Source organism: Sinocyclocheilus rhinocerous, unplaced genomic scaffold (assembly GCF_001515625.1).
Source record: "Sinocyclocheilus rhinocerous isolate Xijiao unplaced genomic scaffold, SAMN03320098_v1.1 scaffold82, whole genome shotgun sequence".
NCBI classification, from domain to species: Eukaryota; Metazoa; Chordata; class Actinopteri; order Cypriniformes; family Cyprinidae; genus Sinocyclocheilus; species Sinocyclocheilus rhinocerous.
The window spans coordinates 219036-240813 of record NW_015644168.1 but is presented as its reverse complement, the minus strand read 5'-3'; the positions used below and the strand labels follow the sequence as shown (position 1 = coordinate 240813).

General features: G+C 38.1%; 3 protein-coding genes across 3 annotated transcripts in view; all 3 read left to right on the top strand.

The window, feature by feature from the left end:
• Nucleotides 1-326: 326 nt before the first annotated feature.
• LOC107758035 (uncharacterized) lies at nt 327-2827 on the top strand. Its single transcript, XM_016575677.1, has 5 exons — nt 327-472; nt 665-701; nt 1150-2445; nt 2529-2660; nt 2738-2827. Exons 1-5 carry the CDS (start codon nt 327-329, stop codon nt 2825-2827), a joined length of 1701 nt encoding a protein of 566 aa, XP_016431163.1.
• Nucleotides 2828-4574: 1747 nt separating this feature from the next.
• On the top strand, nt 4575-7452 carry LOC107758062 (60S ribosomal protein L35a). Its single transcript, XM_016575704.1, has 5 exons — nt 4575-4635; nt 5111-5149; nt 5694-5846; nt 6273-6417; nt 7389-7452. Exons 2-5 carry the CDS (start codon nt 5139-5141, stop codon nt 7410-7412), a joined length of 333 nt encoding a protein of 110 aa, XP_016431190.1. The 5' UTR covers nt 4575-4635; nt 5111-5138; the 3' UTR covers nt 7413-7452.
• A 3348-nt stretch (nt 7453-10800) lies between these two features.
• abcc5 (ATP-binding cassette, sub-family C (CFTR/MRP), member 5) overlaps nt 10801-21778 on the top strand; it is a 50450-nt gene continuing 39472 nt past the window's right edge. The window contains 2 exon segments of the mRNA XM_016575705.1: nt 10801-10838; nt 11293-11375. Of these exon segments, the coding sequence (XP_016431191.1) occupies nt 10802-10838; nt 11293-11375 (120 nt within the window). The 5' untranslated portion in view covers nt 10801.

Sequence of the window (21778 nt, the reverse complement as noted above, 5' to 3'; positions counted from 1 at the left end):
TCAAAAAAATGACTTTAGCTGGGTTTTCACAGGCAAAGTCACATATTTAAAAAAACAAAACAATCATATATACAGTATACATGTGCGCTCCGTTCCCACGGCTCTCGGCCCCGCCCCTCTCGTCACAACATGTATGTGCATTCCTCAAGCAGCAGTCTGAATTCCACGAACATTCCATTAGAACGTCTGTCAGTATCAGCATCACACACTGATGATGTCACAGCCAGTGCACTATTAATGAAGCTGCAGGAGTCCATGAGCCACATTCATCTAGAAATTGGACATTTACTGTAATTAGTGTTGGATTATAGTGGCTTGTGATAACAATGGCTTGTGATAATAGAGTTCAGCCAGACAATTACAGAGAACTGGCTTTTGCGGCCCGTTTAGCTGCACAACTTGCTGTACCACAGTTGAAGGATGTCACTTTTCAGTCAGTCATCTGCAACTTTATGTGGAATTTGACAGAACAGTATGTCTGTTCTTTATAATTCTGTTATATTCTATTATGTTCTATACTGTTATATTCTTTTAATATAATTATATTATCCATCCATCCATTTTCCAATCTGCCTATGTAGGGTCTATTCTATTCTAAACTGCTTCTCCTATGTAGGGTATATTATATTATATTATATTATATTAACAATTGTCTATTTTTCAGGAATTTGGAAGCGATACAGGCAGCATTAAGCTACCCGGTAAGTCTACTTTTCCACATTAATTAATACACTATAAAAGTGTACTGTGAATGTATGCGGATAAAGCTGGATATATTTATAGTAGTTGCAAGTTGGAGTTATTAATTCATTTTGTGATATGGAAATCTGCAAGGTTTAAAATGATACATGTAATTTTTCAGTTAGAACAGGAATGAAGTATTTTATGCATTTGAGTATGTGTGTGTAATGCCAGCTAGTCCATGGATGATTGCTGTTAGCAGAGGATGATGGCTTTACTCACATGTGACTTGCATAAACATATTTTGGTATGAACACATTTACTTTGAAATGTCGCCCTGTGTTTCGGAACAAAGCAAATGATCTATGGATCTGAATATACCCTAACCATAACCTAACATAAACTTAAAGTGCTAAAAACAAGTTTGCGTAATGAGACCTAAAACTCATTTTGCTTTTTTCCACACAGTTCTCCAGACAGCAAATCTATCAAATGCTGACTTCCATTGTAACATCAGCTGCCACAACTACAACTGATTTAATACCAAAACTGTCTACGATAGTAGGAATGACTCCGTCTGCAGTTGTAAACTCAAACAGGCCATCAACGTCCTCATCCACTGAGGATAATCATCAGGACACATCAGAAAGACCAGTGATCCTGAAGATGGAACAACTTCCATATGTGTATCCGCTTGAATCTCTTTTTGGGATCACGGTGGATGGTCTCCTCAGCAGCGCCGACTGCGATTTCAGCGACTCTCTGGGTAAAGACAACTCGCGTTCCTCTGAACTCGCTGGTATTGTGCTGGAGGAAGTTCTTCACCGGGTGAATGTGGTGATGCACAACAGCGTCCTGAAGATCAACGCAGCCTCGTCACCATGCTTCGTTTACTTCCGCCCCGACGATTCCTGCACTGATATTGGGGAGTTACTGATCAGTGGTGTCATCCAAAAGCTGAGTGTTTTACATTGCCACATATCCCGCGCAGTGGCCACGACAGCCATCGGCACGGTTCTTGCAGCAATAGAAGGCAAACTCCCATACGCTCTCAGCCCGAGCCATTGGGTGGAGGTCACAAGTAATGTAATTGACTACATTGTGGAGGATGTCATTAGCGCCTGGTCAAACAATCCCACTGCAGCATCCAGAACATGGGAAACCGGGCCTGTCCCAGTTCTGAGGCCGACTTTTGAGTCATCTGAAGGAGGAATGTCACTCATCCTGCTGGAATCAAATCATCCCTCAGGCAGTGACAGGCCAAAGACCACCTTATTTGATTCACTGATGACCGCTCTATATATGTCGAAGTGCAGCGGTCACTTCAGCTCGCAGGACAATAGTTACGCAGCCTCAGAGCGTCTGCATCAAAGACTCGCAGATTTAATGAACTGCGTCTTACGATGCAAGACGAGTGTCTCGAAGGAGGTCAGAATGGCAGCTATAGACTTTCTCCATTATTTTGTGGAGGAACTTGTGCAGCGGCTTTTTGTGTCCTCCGCTTTCCCCTGCCCTGCGACGCTCCCTGAAAATACTCCAGTGATGCCCTTCATCATCAAAGAAGAGGATTTCGGTCTGAAAGTGGTGGATCATCTGACAGAGCTGCTGGTCAGTCAAGCTTTTGACTTGCTGGCAAAGAAATTTCCATCAAGTGAATCTGTCAAGACTGAACGGAAGAGTCACGACGTGTCAATACAGGAGGATCTACCAGAATTGACCTTCAGAGAGAAGTTAAAGATGATGAAATCAAACGTCCTTAAAAAGGTTATTTCTCCTCTGTATAAGTGTGCTACCTAATATCTCTGCTTATTTATTGAAATAAAGTCTGTTTTGTCATTTGTTTGCAGCTTAAGAATCCTTTCAGATCCAAGAAGGACAGCAAGAACAAGGATGATGATGAGGAAACAACAGAGGAGAGCGCAGATGGAAATACAACAGCTCCAGAACCCAAAAAGAAGAAGTCATTTTCAGGGTTCACGGTTTCCTTTTCCATGAAAATAAAGTATCTTACATGATTTTGGTCCGCAAGTGCATTATTTTTTTTTTGCCCCCAAAGAAAACATTGCTGCTTGAGTTTGCAACAGCAGGACTGGCTGCACAGGAAAGGCCGACGGAGCCCCTAAATATAGTCACTGAGATTCATTAGAGATCATTAGTGCTCTAATGTCCTTAGATATTAGCAAATGATGTAAAAGCAAGCCGCTGGGTTCATATATATAACATCTGCAGCATTATGGGCAATATGTCTATCTGCACCACTTGGAAGACCAAACAATGACGAACTTCAAAAGCAAAAAATGTAATTTTTCTAAGAGGAATAGTCCCTTGAAAATGTGAACACAACAAGAGCTTGTTATAGAAAAATGTCGGAGCACATGATTGTAATTTTGAAGCTCATAAATGACCTGCAAAACGACTGTCATGAGTCGTGAATTTGTATCTCACAATAATACAAAGATGTTTGACTACAGTCTAATGATCTGTCAGTCACCAGGTTGGTTTTGATACTTCTGGGTCATTTATCAGAAGTAGAACAAGGAAGAAGGACAACAGTCACCACCAGTGTTATGAATGACGAGTTATGAATGAATGAAACGCCTTTGTCCGCTTGAGAAACGGTGTCTTTTCCGCGGCTCGGTACGCTTTCAACTCGTTTCTTTTTTTTTGTCTCGAGTAAGACACTGTATGACATTAACGTTACATGATTTGACTGATTTTTACGTAGAAAGGGCGACAGCGCACCGCATTAAAAGAAATGACATAAGTGGTTTTCATAACCGCTGGCCAAATTAAAAAACAAAACTAAAATTAAATCATCTTTGAGAGCAAGGGGGCCCCCTGGTATTTCGGGGGCCCCACGCAGCTTGCGTACTTTGCGTATAGGGAGGATCGGCTCTGACCTGCCCACAGTGCCAAAACCACTTCCAAGTGCTTTGCTGACCATGATATTACTGTGCTTGATTGGCCAGCCAACATGCCTGACCTGAACCCCATATGGAATCTATGGTATATTTTCAAGAGAAAGATGAGAAACAGTTGATCCAACATTACAGACGAGCTGAAGGCCGCTATTAAAGCAGCACTATGTAACTTTTTCTGTGTTCAAAATACCCCTCTCCGGTATTTCTCTAAAGGACTTTTTGAACATGTTCATATTTGAATGGGCTGATGGAAACTACAGTGTGAAATTTCAATTTGTTAACATTACTTGAAAAAATCTTGCAAACTTGTTGCCTCCGAAAAATCTAGTTAAATCAGCACTATGTAAAGTGAGCCAAAATCATCACAATTAAAAGAACCAAAGACTTAAACTACTTCAGTCTGTGTGCATTGAATTTATTTAATACACGAGTTTCACAATTTGAGTTGAATTACTGAAATAAATGAACTTTTCCACGACATTCTAATTTATTGAGATGCACCTGTAGTGCTGCTTTAAAGAAACCTGTGCTTCAGCAGTGCCACAGATCGATTGCTTCCACGCCACACCTCACTGATGCTGGAATTGTGCTAAAGGACCCCCGACCAAATATTGAGTGCATAAATGAACATACTTTAAAGAACTTGAGATTTTCTGTTTTGAAAATCCTTTTTTTTTAAATTGATCTTAGGAAATATTCTAATATTTTGAGATAGGCTACTGGATTTTTGACTTTCATGAGCTGTAAGCTCTAATCATCAAAACTGAAACCAAAAAACTTTTGAAATGTTTTACGTTACATGTAGCCTAATGAATCTAGAAAATCTGAAGGTTTCACTTTTTGAAATAAGTTACAAAAAAAAAGAGAACTTTTCACGATATTCAATATTTTTTAGAGATGCACCTGTATAATTTAAATGCGGAAGGGAAAAAACGCTTTCATTTTAGTCAGGCACATTTTCAGACACCGCTGCTAACATTTTCCCAGCGTTCCTTGCGAGCGGCCTTTTCCTCTATTTTTGAGACGGAGTCAGGTGAGCGTTTTAGAGCTCGACTTTTAAAATGTGACATTTTTAGCCTTATATGATGTAAACTAAAGCACAATTTCTACCAGTATTAATAAAAACAGACCTGAAGTCCATAATCCGCAGAGTTGTGCCTCGTGCGGCATAAGATGCTTTAGATTTTGAACGGATTGTGGGATGTTTGTTTGCCTCAGGCTAAACTTATCCGGAGCTCATTTCTCCGCAGTGCTGTCAAAACACATTTTAGTTGATAATTTTTGTTGGTTTCTGCTCATACGCTTGTTTTGAAGACGTAGTAACAACTATGAGCTACGTATAACCTAGTATAAGAACAACAGCCTAGCGTTGAGGAAGATAAACACGCAGCAGCTCCGTGGAGAAGATGTAGCCATTGTATATGTGTTACATAGTTCTAGAAACAATACGGGACTGTATATTTATTGCTCCTCAGACTAAAGGTTTTCGTATTTTTTTCTCATATTAGGTTTATTTGACCTGGTCAAAGCATCATCATGCCAGGAAGGTAAGACATAAAAGCTGTCACAAATATAATCTGAATTGATGTGTAGTTCAGTGTGATAACAGGAATGCATTTCATATTATAAAGCCATTTAACACTACAATACTTTACTGAAAAAGCAGTTGTACAAACATTGTCATCTAACTGATAGTTTATACATTTTAGCAATTAAAGGCTTTTTAGTGTGATTGTAAAAAATCTTTTGCTATATATAAGATATTACAATTTCATCTTACTTTTTGGTCATAGAAATATCAAATTTTTGATTCGTTTGTGCCTCTAGATAAAGTTGTATTTCCCCCCTCATTCTTCAGCTTGAGCTTGATATTCTCACTGTATCTTTCTTTATGAGCCACAAATGCTGATGTATCAAATATGATTAAAACAAACAAGAATTGAACGTTTTTCTTTTATATATATATATATATATATATATATAAAAAAGGTGTTTGACTATTATGTGTCAGACTTTACGGGGTTAAATGTTGCTTGGCTCATGCATATAGCTGAAGATAAATAAATCGTTTTTACATTGTGTCTCTTTTAGGTTGTGGAGCAAGGCCATCTTTGCTGGCTACAAGCGTGGCCTGAGGAACCAGCGTGAGCACACTGCTCTGCTCAAGCTGGAGGGAGTCTACAACCGCGATGAGGTCGACTTCTACCTGGGCAAGCGTTGTGCCTACGTCTACAAGGCAAAAAAGTAAGTGATGCACAGTGAAGTCTTTATGGGACGAGTGACGTGTGTGAGGAAAGACTTGAGTCTGCGCTGCTGTCAGTAATATGTTTGTCATGTTTTTGCTGTTATGGCACCACATTGAGTTTCTTTGGTATTTTTCCAAAATGCATTTTTTTTAATCTAATATGTTGAACCTTCATAATCAATCTGTTTTTTATTTTTTGGCCATCATTGGCATTCAGCTCATTGAATGTTATGTTTCATGGCAATGAATGATGGTTCAATGGTTATGAATGGCTTCTGTGTTGACATTAATAGACAGTTTGAATGTAATTGTGGAACATATTTTGCATGCAGAGACATGTTTCGTCATTTCTATCGATGGTCTTGTTTGGGTTCTGTCCATAGCTGGCACTGTTATTTAAAGTGAGTTTTGTATGTTGTCTATAGGAACACCGCAACACCTGGCGGTAAACCCAACAAGACGCGCGTCATCTGGGGTAAAGTCACACGGGCTCATGGAAACAGTGGAATGGTTCGTGCCAAGTTCAAGAGCAACCTTCCAGCGAAGGCTATCGGGCACAGGATTCGTGTGGTAAGGGTCTTAAAGTTTCTTTCAAATATCAATGTTTGTCCCTGAAATGCGTACTTGCTAGTCTAACAGACTTGTAAGGCTGGTTATATTTTGTGTTTGCTAGTGTGTTTTGTCCGTTTTCATTTGTCCAGTATATGCATGCTTTTGTAATGTGGCAGTGACAAAAAAAATTATTCGTGCTGGTTTAACAATTTCGCCAAAGGTCTTGCTGATGTTGCTCTTAGTGCTACCTTGTAAGTTTTAATCAAGTTTGTCTGTTGGCATTTTAGCAAGTAATTTAACATTGTGGTGGTCTCTTGAGCTTTATTGTGAAGTTTTGTCATTGAAGGTGTATTAATTGATGATATTCCTGCAGTGAAATGTGTATCAGAAACTGCATTTCCTCCAAAGTTACGCTAGAAAGGAGGACAAACAATTCTGAGTTCACTGATTGCAAGAACCGTGTCACTAGAGCAACTTGGTCTTGTACTTTTGCTTTCCTCAGGGTCACGGTGGGGTTTTGTAGGTCTCTCACATGTGGCAACACACCTGACAAGAGCTTTTGGAAGATCCTGTCGTATTTGATGTATGCCAGGGGTGTCCAAACTTGGTTCTGGAGGGCCTCTGTCCTGCAGAGTTTAGCTCCAACTTGCCACAGCACACCTGCCTGGAAGTTTCTTGTGTGCCTAGTAAAACCTTGATTGGCTGGTTCAGGTGTTAAATGAAAAGTCTGCAGGACAGTGTCCCTCCAGGCGCAGGATTGGACAGCCCTGATGTAGGATGTTTGGGCACAAATGCATTCCCTTGTACTTTACAATCTGCTTCAAGTTTAAAAAGGGGGGGATGTACAGTTGTTGATGCTGTAAATTTATTAATTTGAATGCCATGTTGACTGTCAGTATGTTTGTGGCAAACTATATGAAATGCTTCATTTCCAAAAAAAAGCTTGCAAGTATTCAACAATTAACAAATTTTTTGCTTTTGTTTTTCAGATGCTGTACCCATCTCGTGTGTAACCTGCTTTTGTGTACAGACAATAAAAAATTGGTCCAAAAAGTTGCCTGTCTGATCTTCCTTCAGTATGCAAAGCATAGTTTTTGCATCCACTTTGAAATCTTGCTAGCTTTTGCAATTTTCTGCCCAGTTTTTTTTTTTTTTTTTCCAGTAGAGCGATGTCTGAGAATTGTAGTGTTTGTATCGAGCCAGATTAGCAGAGGAACTGATGCTCCAGTTGAACCATCTGTAGAAGAACTGAAAAGAGCACAATTAAGGGAAATTACAGGTTTCATCATTAACACTTCCTTACTCAACACTGGAGCACTTACCAGAACATTTTGTCTGGGTTTAATGTAGATCCAGGATACAGAGAAAGGACATTTGACTTTATGGTAAGTAATAGCAACTGCTGAGCTTGTAAGAAACCCCATGCAGTGACATTTAACTGCCTTCATTTGACTAAATTAATTAGCGTAGTCAAACTAGAGTGTAAGTGAGTTTTATACATTGAGTGTACAGTGCATAAGATGAGTCTAGTGACACTGTCAGTTATCCACATAATAAATATATAAATATTTTTAAAAAAAAGGTGTCCCGTGATGTTGGCCAGACAAACGTGGCATGTTTCTAACGTTAATATTTATATCTTGAAAATAAAATAGTTTTTTAAAGTGAAGCTGGTAAGTGACATTAGTAAAATATGTCTTGTAACACTTATACAATGAGATAGGAAGTTATTGTAATTCCAGCTACTTGCCTGTTGTGTATGTATATGTAATAGATTAGTAGCAGGTATTAGATTGATTTGTTTAAAGTGTGTGTGTGTGTATATATATATATATATATTACTAGATAGACACGCACATTCGCTTTACGTAATGAATCTACAATGATTTGAGTTCATTTATAATGTAACGTTTTGTTGAAATAACTTGCAGCTAATGTATAATTATATGGATAATAAACTTATTTAATATATACTGATTTTGAATAATTTATGGCTGAATGTAGAGAGGAAATGCATGGATATATTTTTGTGTTTCTACATAATTGCGCTCTGAGCGGGTTAGTATGCGTCCGGTGTAGTTTCCGATGAAACAGTGAAACGCGAGGAATAATATCCACAGAATTTTGCAGAATCATCATCGCACTGTACTTTGTGGAATTGTAAAATTCCACTCCAGAGCCTCGCGCTTATTACCACACTGCAATACTAGTGTTTGACTGCAGAGGCTGCGCGTCGCCTTCAGTCGCGCGATAAGCCCCGCCCACTAACAGAACTCTGACGCATTCACCGGGAAGTGAATTGTGGGAAACGTAGTTCCACTAAAATGGGCACTTTAAACGATGTGAACTTGTAGCGAACGCTCTTTACACTACATTTCCCATAACGGCGTCCATCTGAGTCCTTCAAATAGCTTGTTTAAAACGAAGTTGTTTTGCTCCATCCGCTGTAGAAGATCCGCAGACCAACTAGACGAACAGGTATCTGCTGCAGTGGACGTTTTTTTAATCTTTTGTTTGATATGTAAAATAAGATTTATTGCAGTATAATTTGCATGCTACACATTTGTAATTCTGACACCATCATTTAAAAATGTTTTAAACGGTTTCTGATTTTAGCATCATTTGACATGTCATGGTAAATTATTACATTGACTTTTAAGAAGATTAAGCAAACAACCAAAACGCATCTTTCATGTGAATAAGCGCTAACGTTACTGCGATGGACATCGTCTTTCTCGGTGCGTTATATCCTGATGTAGGTGACATCTATTGTCTCAGTAACGTTACAAGTCTGATGATATGCTCTTGTTTAGACGGGATTGAAACGCATTTGTGCAGCTCGTATTATTTTTGATGCGTGATGTTTAATTATAGTCCAGATCTGGATACATATATGCCACAGAATTAAGTGGGAAATTATTATCCCAAAAAAAACCATCAATGGCATTATTACAATAAAAATGTGATTATATAAGATGTGCTCTTTGCCATAATAAAACACAGATCAGTTTGGGTAATGTTAAGTGTATATCTCCCCGTGGTTTGTTTAATCTAAAAAAGCCTGTAACGTTAGATGTCCCTGAATGAAACCCGTGTGGTGTGTTGTTTTCAATCTTCTTTTTGGGAACTGGTTGTTCTCTTCTGGTTAGAGGAGATGTGGGGCCTATCACACTCAAATAAACACGAGAAAGACTTCAAGCTTTAACCAGTGCTATCCAGTGTCATCTAATGTAGATATAATTTGTGTTTTTATTGTGTCTTCCGAGATTGTAGCTATTAGTCAAAGTGTAATAGTGTATTCGCCAGATAAATGCCGCACTCTCGCTATACAGATCAATATATTAATGTGTATGTTCATTTACGACAGCATCATATCTGTCCGGTAATGTCAAAATACTGGCCGTGTGTCAAAAGCTAGTGAGCATAGTCAACATCAATAGTACACTATTAGTAGCAACATTTTTTGGTCAATGCAGGCGCGTGAATCACGTGAACCATGAAAAGAACATGTTCGGGCATACCGCATAAAAGAAAGAAATAATAAACTGTATTTTGCCTAAAGTAACTGAAGTAAGTAAGTAACTGAAAGACCACTGAGATGTTTTGCATTATTACATACAGTTGAGCACATTTTCCCCTCACTTTCATTACCGTAATGCAATAAAAGCTCATTCTCATTACTAAAAGTAAGTATAAATATGTAAATAAATACTATAAGTCTTACTATAATATATTTATTTTCTCTAGTGCAGTAAAAACGGCTAAGAATGATAATTTTAGGAGAAAATTCAGAATAATAAATATGTATTGTAAGTATTTATACATAAGTATAGTATTTGTTGTATTGCCGTTCATCGATGCTTATGTAAATTACATTAATTATATTATTTTAATGTATTTATTTACCTCAACACTGTAAAAATGGCTAATGGGAATTGCAAAATGTTTAGATGCATTACAGTCATGATAATTTGGGGTGAAAATTTGGTTAGTTGTCATGAAAATATTATATCTTTATGGTCCTTTTCATTTGATTTTGTAAAATTCATCAAGAATGTATGTAGTCTGGCCAAATGATGGCCATAAATGCTATTTAGGTAGGCAGCTCACTAGGTTTTGAGACAACTGAAAGTGCCTACTAAAAATTGTAAGTTTGTCCATGCAGTCCATATGTCCATTATTTGTCTACAACAATACCATCTTGTCCGACTTCAAAGGTAGGCTTAAATGGGATAAAATGGGATTTGCGCATATAATGTGCTCAGTCGATACTGACTAAATAAGAGTAACATTTCCATTCATGTTAACCCGTCTCTTCTCTCATCAGTTCAGATTTGGAGACTTTGACAAGATCAAGCTCAGAGAAGAAGCAACAAAGGCGCTCCTATGTTGGTAAAAGAAGATGAAAGGACATGATTTGGGAAAGGACTGTCTGGCATCTGGTTCTGCGTACAGGGCCGTACCGTCCAGAGAGACCCTCCCCGGACCTTGAATCTACAATGATTTGAGTTCATTTATAATGTAACGTTTTGTTGAAATAACTTGCAGCTAATGTATAATTATATGGATAATAAACTTATTTAATATATACTGATATTTTGAATAATTTATGGCTGAATGTAGGGAGGAAATGCATGGATATATTTTTGTTTCTACATAATTGCGCTCTGAGCGGGTTAGTATGCGTCCGGTGTAGTTTCCGATGAAACAGTGAAACGCGAGGAATAATATCCGCATATTTTGCAGAATCATCATCGCACTGTACTTTGTGGAATTGTAAAATTCCACTCCAGAGCCTCGCGCTTATTACCATACTGCAATACTAGTGTTTGACTGCAGAGGCTGCGCGTCGCTTTCAGTCGCGCGATAAGCCCCGCCCACTAACAGTGGCATCTGGTTCTGCGTACAGGGCCGTACCGTCCAGAGAGACCCTCCCCGGACCTGAAGCGGACCATTACGAGTTGTCTAAATTGCAGGTTAGTCCATCATTATCGTGGCATGTCATTTCTTAGTGTTTTCAGATTTGTGATTAGACATCAAATGTTTGAGTTCTACTTCTTGTTCAGCATCCACTCATACTACAAAACACCATACAAATACTCAACTCTTAAACTCTTATAAATGGGAATCATTTCTTATTCAAGCCAAGGATGGTAAAGATAAAGTTGTAATAATCGTTCTAATTCTGTGAGAATAGGCAAGTTCACACCACAGCTGAAGAAGAACAATATCATTGAAATCCCTTTCAGAACGTTTTTTCCAGATGATGAACAAGAAAAACATTGACAGCCAATCAGAATCCATTTCTGATTGGCATTTAAAGCAGCAGACAACAAAACTGCACCGTGCTTATAATAAACAGAGCTTTATCATACATTGGTGTGGACGCTTATATAGTTATTGTTATAGTTATCATTATTGGTGTGAATGGGCCTTTTTTTTATAAATCATTCTATTTACAAAAATGCTGCAACTGAATGGTTTTAATGACGTTTTTATTATTGCTTCATGAACCTCAGCATTATTTTTTTGTGGATGTGGACAAAACTCATTATTACATGTACTGCTCTTTGCCTTATTGAGAGGTATTAAAGGGATAGTTCTCCCAAAAATGAAAATTCTGTCATTAATTACTCCCCCTCATGTCGTTCCAAACCCGTAAGACCTTCGTTCATCTTCGGAACACAAATTAAGATATTTTTGATGAAATCTGAGCGCTCTCTGACCCTCTGTAGACAGCAATGATATTACCACGATCAACGCACAGAAACGTAGCAAGGACATCGGTAAAATAGTCCATGTGCCATCAGGGGTTCAACCGTAATTTTACGAAGCTACGAGAATACTTTTTGTGCGCAAAGAAAACCGTAATAACATAATTTATTCAGAGTTCTTCTCCCTGAGTTACCGTCTTCCGCCATTTTGGAGAGTACCTCAGAATGTAATTAACGTAATCAGTGTTGTTTATGTTCAGCATGCGCGCACTGTCTACTAACGTAAACAACGCTGATTACGTTCAGGGAAAGCGCGCGCATGCTGAACGTAAACAACGCTGATTATGTTCTGGGGTACTCTCCAAAATGGCGGAAGACGGTAACTCGGGGAGAAGAACTGCTAAATAAATTGTTATTATTGTTTTCTTTGCGCACAAAAAGTATAAAAGCTTTGTAAAATTACGGTTGAATCCCTGATGTCACATGGACTATTTTACCGATGTCCTTGCTACGTTTCTGTGCGTTGATCGTGGTAATATCATTGCTGTCTACAGAGGGTTAGAGAGCTCTCAGATTTCATCAAAAATATCTTAAATTGTGTTCCGAAGATGAACGAAGGTCTTACGGGTTTGGAACGACATGAGGGGGAGTAATTAATGACAGAATTTTCATTTTTGGGTGAACTAACCCTTTAAAGGAATCATTAATGCGACCATTAAAGAACTGAGATTGTTAGCTATAAATCCAAATTGTTAAATCCTTACAATTCCCATCCCAATATATTTTCCTCTCTATATATACACTAAAGCCATTTTGAGTACGTCCTAAATATACCGCATGCCCCATTGAGTGATGTTTTCCCAAAGTGTGTGCAGTTCGTGTGCTCGATGGAAAATGAAAATTAAGTCATCATTTAATCAATCCAAACCTGTATGACTGTTTTTGTCTTATGTGCAACACAAAAGAAGATTAAGCCGTTTTCGTCCATACAATGGAAGTCAGAGAGGTCCAAAACAACACTGGACTACACTGACTTTCATTGTATAGGCAAAAAAAAAAAAACTTGAGATAAGCATACAGGTCATACAGGTTTGGAACAACATGAAGGTGAGTAAATGATGACAGGATTTTAATTTCTGGGTGAACTAGTTCATTAACATTAAAATGCTGCAGCTGTTGTTTGTGTTCATAAAGGTAGTCGTGTCATTTGTATTGTCCGTCGCACTCCTGCCGTCAGCATTTTGTCGGCATGTTAAGAGAGGGTCCTGTGCTGCCCACAATTTTCTTTGTCTTTTTCCATCACACTACCTTTCTCTCTTTCTCTGTATCTCTCAGCCACTCAGTTCATCACTAGTGATGCCGTGTGTGCAGGCAGTGCTTGTGATTGGCTGCTCAGCTTGTATTTAGAAGCTGGATCTGTTTACATAATCTAGTCCCGCCTTATTTGGCACGACAGCCAATTGCGATCCTGGGTTCCGGTGATGCGTCCAGCAGCCTTGCCTTCTGATAGGCCGATGCCCCCCTCAGCGCTCAGGCAAGCTGTATGTTTGTGCAACGTGAGCGCGTTAGAGGGACATGGAGAGTGGTGAGGACGGGAAGGGAGGGGGACGTCCTGCACGTGCTGAGGAGCATTGCAAATCGCTTCACGACAGGCTTCTCTCATTCATCTAATCCAGCCAGACATGTCAGATTCTTCACAGTTTCTCTCTTTTTTTTGTAGCGCAAGGCTGACTTACCTCGAGGCGCTTTAACTTGAGTGTTACGTAAATAATGTGATGCATTTCACTGTTGTGTAAGTAACGTACACAAAAGTGCTGTTATACAGTTTATTCTCTGTTCATTTCTCGAGTTTCTGTTTTCTGAAACCTGAGCTGTCGTTCTCAGCGTGTCTTTGGTTTCTAGATCGTTCTGTTTCCTGCATTCTGATCAGTCCCAGATAAGGCTTTTTTCCCCCCCAGCCTGTTTCCCATGAGAGCTTGTGACAGAGTTGCTAAAGCTGTGCTGATTCCTGGGGCAGCTGGCTGACAAAAGAAAATTAGCTTTGTGTATTTCTGTGCGTTTGAAATGTCCTCAGATCTTTTCTGTCTAAAAAGATATAGGGTGCTACGACTGCGGAAATCCAGTCATGAAAATCAAATTTAGTGTTTAATGTTGAATGCCACAGAATTTTGCAAATTTTGAAGAAAAGTTGACAGAAATATATTACTGTTGTACAGTAGAATGTAATAATAATACAAAGAAAGTAATATTAATACAAGTTATTGAAACATAATTTTACGAAATCACACAATGTCAAATTTTTTGTCCGTGTTTGAATTTAAAAAGTAAACCTCTGTTGTGCAGGCAAAACCAAAAAGAACTGTTAAGGGAAAAGTTCACCCAAAAATGAAATTTTTGTCATCATTTACTCACCCTCATGTTGTTCCAAACCTGTATGAGTTTCTTTCTTATGTTGAACATAAAAGAATATTTTGAAGAATGCTGGTAATCAAACAATTGATGGTCCCCATTGACTTCTAGTATTTCTTTCCCTATGGAAACTCTTCAAAATATCTTCTTTTGTGTTCAGCATAATCAAGAAACTTATACAGGTTTGGAATTACATGTTGGTGAGTAGATGATGACAAGTTTTCTTTTTCACTTTTTCAAAAAAAAAAAATTTCAAAATTTTTGGGTGAACTGTTCCTTTAAATTGTTCAATTTGATTAAATAATAACAAAATTAAGTTGTTGAAGTTTTATGCATTCATTTGATTACCGCTGTTTTTGATAATACGTTTGTATTTAATCTTAAAACAAAGAATGCAGAAAAATTAAAACACAACACAGAATTTTCCCATTTTTCCCACTTACGGGCGTACTTAATTCATCACAGATACATGCAAATGTATAAATGAATCTGATTCTGTGGACAGAATCCATTAAAATATGGAGTCCTACATTTTTATTCACACATGATGACTACCATGTTATACTTTTAATTACTAAAGTTCTCTTATAAAAAAATGCTGGATTGACTGATGTTAAAAGTGTCGTTGTTATGCTTTCTGATGTTGGAATTATTCATGTATGTGTGATATTGCTCACACACACAAGCCCAATTTTCTTTTCTTTTTAAAATTTTATAGACAAAAAACAATATCCCACATTCTGCCCACGCAATGTCCATCAAATAAACGTGCCAACTGAATGCTATGAAAACAACAAATTATTATACCACCTGTCATAATAAAGAGAAAACACAGATTTTAGAAATCTGTCAAAAATGGTTTAAATCTAAAAATGTTATTGTGTTAATGTGTGGTAAGTAGTGCCGCTACGTGTGATTGCGAATCTTGAAAGTGAAAGTAAAAAGCAAACGCGCATTCATAAGTGATTTCAATGTCCTGCGTATTAATAACGGCTCCCTGATGCCCGCAATTTATATACAGGATAATTACCCAACGATATAATTGTGAGAGAAAGCATTGAAATATATTTTTCTCGTATATCTCGTATTTATTCCCTTTAGGGGTGCTGTAGTACATGTCATTACCTTTCCGAATACGGTATTCGGATTCGGGCACATCCCTAATTAACATAATAACATAAATGGCCTCCTATGCCTTTATATACTTTTTTGACTGTAAATGGTATCTGAAAAAAAACACTATAAAGTGCTTGACTATTTTTTTTCTGCCTTTTTTTCATAGATAACAGCAATAATTATATTATAGCATTAGAAATAGCCTACTATTACTAAAGAGCTTACACAAATTGGAGGACTAACCAATACAGAAAGCTAAAAAATGATTTTGGTAATCACCAATACTGTTAGTTTAGAGCAGCAGTGGCACAAACCTTACATAATTTGTTAAAAACCTTACATTTGTTTTAATAAATTTATTAAACACTGTATATAGTGAATATAGTTTAAGATTTTATCGATTAGTTGTTGCAGCTCTACTATCCTTTCATCTGTTGAGGGTGATTTCCGATGACAGTGCTGCTCAATGCATTTGTTGGCTCCGTCTTAGGTGTTGTTGAAAGTAGGGCTGTGACGGTGGCAGATTTTTACCACCGCGGTGGTAATGTTATTGCTTTAAAAAATGGTGCAAATGCAGTATGATAAAACACGAATTAATTATCAAAAATGTGTTACATTTCTTAAAACTATTATTATAATATTATGTATTATTAAATATATTATTATAATGTAATATTATGTATAATAATTAGTGGTGTCAAAATTAGCGCGTTAACGCAGGCGATTATTTTTTTCAGTTTAACACATTAAAAATATTTAACGCAATTAATGATATATATATATTGGGGTTGGCCACCCCACTCACAACTGCTGCTTCTGTCACTTTTTCTCTTGACAAGAAGTGCATTTATTCAGTTGCAGAACGACTGAGAACGGGAGCCCCAGGCGTGAGTCAAGCGAGCGCGGAAACGGTACTGTGCTCTAAGCGCGTGCTCTTCAATTGCACGCACAAAGGCACCGGCGCGCTGTAGCCTGTATCCTTTCATATCAAAGCGCGAAATAAACTACGTGCATGCAATGCCGTGGTCAGTTAAGTCATGAAGTTACCAAAAAGGCGATTAAAGCTGCCTTAAAACTGTGCATGCATGTAATATATTTTATATGAGTCACATTTAAGAACATGTCTCTGAAATGGTTTTCAAAACTGTCCTGGAGCAGCCTAGCACTGTCTCACTCATCTAACCCACCCGATTTAACTCATCAGCTCGTGTTTATTTTAGCACTTCAGTCAGTGAATACGCAGCCTGCAAAACACTAAAATAAATATCAAAGAAATAATACAGTTAAACAAGAAAGTAGCCAAGAAAGTGAAATGCACCCTGTCTACAGGACGCGAGCTGCGCGGCGCGACAAAATACTTTAAAACTCATTATAATCAGTGATGCTACACTGGATGCGGCACGACACGACATGACAAATCCCCGACAGTAAACTGCCTCGTTCTATTTATGAGGTACTGACACAGAGTTCAAATGTTCTGTGTAGACACTAGACAGACTCAACCTGTTGCGACGCGGCGATGTCGCGTCCGTTGTAGACACGGTTCACTGTTCCGCTACTGTTATTACTGTTATTAAACTTGTATACAAAACTTAGTATTATGCTTGTTATAGAGTGCGTGACGTCACGTGCACTACCGCTGGTGGCAGTAGACGTGACGCGGTTGTCACGGCGACCGTCACAGCCCTAGTTGAAAGTAAAAATAACTTCCTTGTTTACAACCCTGTTTCAGTCTCTTTCAGTCTCTTGTCGCCATTGATGGCGGAACAATGAAAGTAATCACCATCACGAACACACACACACTGTTTTGTCTAAATACTATTATTAAATACTACTATTATTTATATAAAATATTATTTATTGAATAATAATATTTAATAAACAACAACAACAGTCATCATAAAAGTTGCTAGGCAATTCAGTCAAAAGTACAAAGCCAAAGACTGCCGATTAGATTTACCCAAAATGAATAATTTCTCATGTTTAATCACTATAGAGACATCAGAGCCAGCGGCAAATTCCAGAAGATGTGGCTGAGGTGAGGTTGCTCTTGGCGGTTTCATGAGCGCTGAACGACCGCTGATGTCCTGATTCTGAAGGGTCACATCTCTGAAAATGTTGAAGCAAATTTTCAAATAGACATTATCTTTATTAACAAACCGCATATTTGAAGTCCAAACAAGTACATTCTCGCTTAAAAAAAAAACTTTTAAAACTACAGTCCGTGACGCAACAACAGTAGTATTTATAAAATGATTGTGGATTTGGGCGTCTGCCATGACACTCGCTGTGAGAAATACTGCAAGCGGAGTGACACAAATGGGGAAACGGTTGGAGTTCTGTTATCACTAGAATAACGCACCACTGGAAAAGGCTCTCAGCCAATGAGATTCAAGGACCAGAAAGAACGTACGTGTGTGTGTGTGTGTGTAGAAAACACAGAAGTGACATTGCAATATTAGTCTGGCGACAAGAAAAAATTACTAGCCAATGGCAATTCTATTGCCAAGGTGTGCGTAGAGTGTTGTTTATGTAAATTAACTAATGTTAACAAATGGATGCTTATTGTACATGTTACCATATTAAAAACCCGATCACCAATGGTGCAGAGAGGTGCCCTTTTGGAATTGCTCAGTTTATTCAGTTATTATATTTTTTATGATAAGAGATAGTAGATGAGCAGTTGACTTGAGTGGAGTGGAGTTTGTTTGATTAGTATCACTAGCGGTGTTTGAAGATGCCCACCCTGCCTTTTAACTGAGAGGCTATAAAGTACATGCTGTTCCCTTTAGTGAGCTAATCCGGCTGGCTTTTCTGCCTCCCTGGGTTTTAAAACATGTTGGAGTCTGCCTTTGCTTACAGACACACATATACGCAGACACACACTCAGACTGCTCGCAGCACTTAGCCTGGATGTCAGCAGAATACGCCAGGGCAACGGCCCATATAATCAGCTGTTGTCTCAGCTGGCTGCGGGCAGCACAAACTTTATTGTTGTCTGGCCTGTTATAAAATATTTTGTTTGTTAGAGTGGTCTTTGGCGCATGTCGCAGTGTGTAGCTGCACGTGGGGTCAAGTACATTTGTATTATTATATCATTTGTAAGTCGCTTTGGATAAAAGGGTCTGCTAAATGACTAAATGTAAAATGTAAGTACATTGGTCACACGTTAGTTTGGGGACCAATTCTTACTATTAACTAACTCTTAACTACGAATTTTGCCTCAGTAAACTCCTAATTTGCTGCGTATTAATAGTTAGTAAGGTAGTTGTTAAGTTTAGGTATTGGGTAGGATTAAAGGGCACCTATTATGCAAAATCCACTTTTAAATGGTGTTTGGACATAAATGTGTGTTGGCAGTGGGTGAACACAACCACCCTACAATGATAAAAATCCACCCACTCCTCATTTTGTAATCCCCTGTAAACCAAATCAGTCTCACTTGGCAAGCCGTTTTGATTCTCTATGCAATGTGACATCACATTGCATAGGGGCGGGCCACGGGGGTTGATTGACAGCCCTGCATTGCTGTAGTTTCCGCCATCCACGGTTGTAAGCTGCCCTCCATTTTCTCCACGCTCGAGCAGCAGTAACGTCAACAATGTCTCATGAGCAATCCAGGTGTTCTGTTTGGATGTAAGACTGAACATAAGAGTCTTCATTTTCTCCCAACATCTGAGCCACTGAGGACGCAGTGAATTACTTTCATTTTGGTAAAGGTAATGCGCCTCAAAATCTACCTAAATACGTTTATGTCTGCGCAGATCATTTCACTCCAGACTCCTTTGTGAATGTCATGTCGTTATTGTGCTTAGAGTTTTAACCGTATTTATGTGTGTACGTTATTGAAGTATTTTAATTGATCAGCAGTCACTGGATGCGGCGCGGCGCGACATGATAAATCCCCGTCAGTAAACTGATGCCTCGTTCTATTTATGACGAATTGACACAAAGTTCAAATGATTTGCAAAGCTCACTTTGTCGTGTCCAGTGTAGACAGACTTTAGCTGTTACGGCGTGGCGTGACACGACAGCTGTTGCTTCCGGTGTCTAGACGCGGTGTCTGTGTGTGAGCAAAGAAAACAGCGCGTGTGTTCATAATTGAGCTCTATTTCGCGCCTTCTCGCGCTCTAATGGTTTAAAATCGCTTGAATGTTTAAACCGACAGGACAACACATGCAAATGATGAAGCTTCATTGTATGATGGTTAAACTTTGCAATTAATCCAAGAATCACCTGCGTTTCGAACCCTGGTACCTGGTCCATACGGAATAACGATCAGTATACTAAACATCGCACATGTCCCTGTAGCTCTCGTGGTGCTTTGATGTCATACAATGATCGGACTGCGTGTGCAGCGCTGCTGTATTAGATGACGTCAAATACGTTTCACGTCAGAACACTGGCACGAGAAAGCAAAACTGTAGTGGAGGCAGAGGATCAAACCTCTTCGAGAATCCTTTCTGCACCTTCACGTTTTGAATGCCAAGTGTGGAAACACTTTGGATTTTACACACTGCCGGGAAAACATGACTAAACGGTATGCAAAGTAACAGCACTTTTTGATTTCAGAAAGTATTTTACTACTCATTTTGTTGAACATTTGACTTATATTCATGTGCAAGTTCAGGGTTTTGGTACTTGAAAGTTTCATGGTTCAAGGTACTTTAAAATATACACTGTGTATGTGTATGCTCCTGAAATAAAAGTTCAGAAAGATGTGACGCATTGTTTTTGTTAATATGACTCATCATATACAGTTTCTTTGAGGGTATGAACAAGTATTTTCCATTGTCAAGTTTTTTATAAGCAAGCAAAAATCATAATAAATTGTTATATCGAATCGCAATAGTTATATAATTGCAATACTCAATTATCGCAATATATATTGAATCGGCACACAAGTATCGGGATAGTATTGAATCGGCAGATTAGCATATCGTCCCAGCCCTACTGACCAATCAGAGCAGAGTAGGCTCACAGAAAGGAGGGGTTTAGAGAGACTGAATCTTAGAACTGCTTTGAACGAATCGTTTGAAAATCTTTGGAAAATTAGATGATATCCAATGCATATTTTGAGAAAACAAAAGTGTATTTTGATCTTGAATGCATGTAAACCGATTGTAGGAGACTCCCAAAACAATATTAGAAACCTTAAAAATGGCATAATAGGGACACTTTAAAACTCAGATTCATGTGTTCAGATTTTTGTTCTGTAAGTGTATGCAAGTGAGTGCATATTTAATTAGATAATGCCTCATTTCCATAATTAAACACAACTTTTCAAAAAAACTTGTAATACAAAACAGTTGAGCTGTGATTAATTAACTGGGGAAAGTTACATTTTTTGCCCTATTCAGGCTGTGTCTACATTAAACTTTTGAAAACAGCATTTTCATTTTAAAACGCTCTCCATCCACACTAGCGTTTTCAAACATTGAAGTTTCACATCACTGTTTTCACTAGGGCTGTCAAAAAAAAAGTGAATTTCGAATATTCGTCGAATTTAAAATAAAATTCCACATTCGAATGCAAAAACCTTGCATTTGAATTTTAGGTGTGCGTTAAGGAGGCTGCCTTATCAGTGGCGCACGAGATGTGATGACGATGTAAGTGTCGTTGCATTTTAATGTTTTTGTTAGCCTATCCAGTTGAAGCCACTAGATGCGGCGCTGCTGCGTTGTTAATTACAAATATTGCAGGAAAAGAGAACATTAATGCGGAGAAGATCTTGTTTACGTCAAAACTGAAACTAAGCCGTTCACATAGAACTCATATTTTGCGCATTTTTTAGAGGGACATCTATCACCGTCGCACAAAAGAGCCGTATGTTTAGAAAGCCATGTAAAATTAATGTTATAATTGGTTTATAAACATTATTTTAAACATTATGCACTTTTTTTTCACAGATAAGTCATGTTATCTTATGCTTTGAATTAGTGGTCGACCGATATTGTTTTTTTTTTTTGACAGCCGATGCCGATATCTTGGAAAGCAGGGGGTCGATAACCGATATAAAGCCGATATAATTTAAATATTTATATTTATATTAAATATTTAAGAAATTTGAAATCATTTGACAATGGATTAAAAAATAAATGTGTAAAATAAACATACTTATACTTTAGATGACAAAGTAT

What these genes read in the sequence shown, in the direction of transcription:
- LOC107758062 (XM_016575704.1), top strand. An exon ending in TACGTCTACAAGGCAAAAAA is followed by an intron (nt 5,847 to 6,272) that starts GTAAGTGATGCA and finishes TGTTGTCTATAG; the next exon opens with GAACACCGCAACACCTGGCG. An exon ending in TCGGGCACAGGATTCGTGTG is followed by an intron (nt 6,418 to 7,388) that starts GTAAGGGTCTTA and finishes TTTGTTTTTCAG; the next exon opens with ATGCTGTACCCATCTCGTGT.
- LOC107758035 (XM_016575677.1), top strand. Translation starts at nt 327, where the DNA reads ATGGCTTGTGATAATAGAGTTCAGCCAGACAATTACAGAGAACTGGCT. An exon ending in ATGTGGAATTTGACAGAACA is followed by an intron (nt 473 to 664) that starts GTATGTCTGTTC and finishes TCTATTTTTCAG; the next exon opens with GAATTTGGAAGCGATACAGG. An exon ending in AGGCAGCATTAAGCTACCCG is followed by an intron (nt 702 to 1,149) that starts GTAAGTCTACTT and finishes TTTTCCACACAG; the next exon opens with TTCTCCAGACAGCAAATCTA.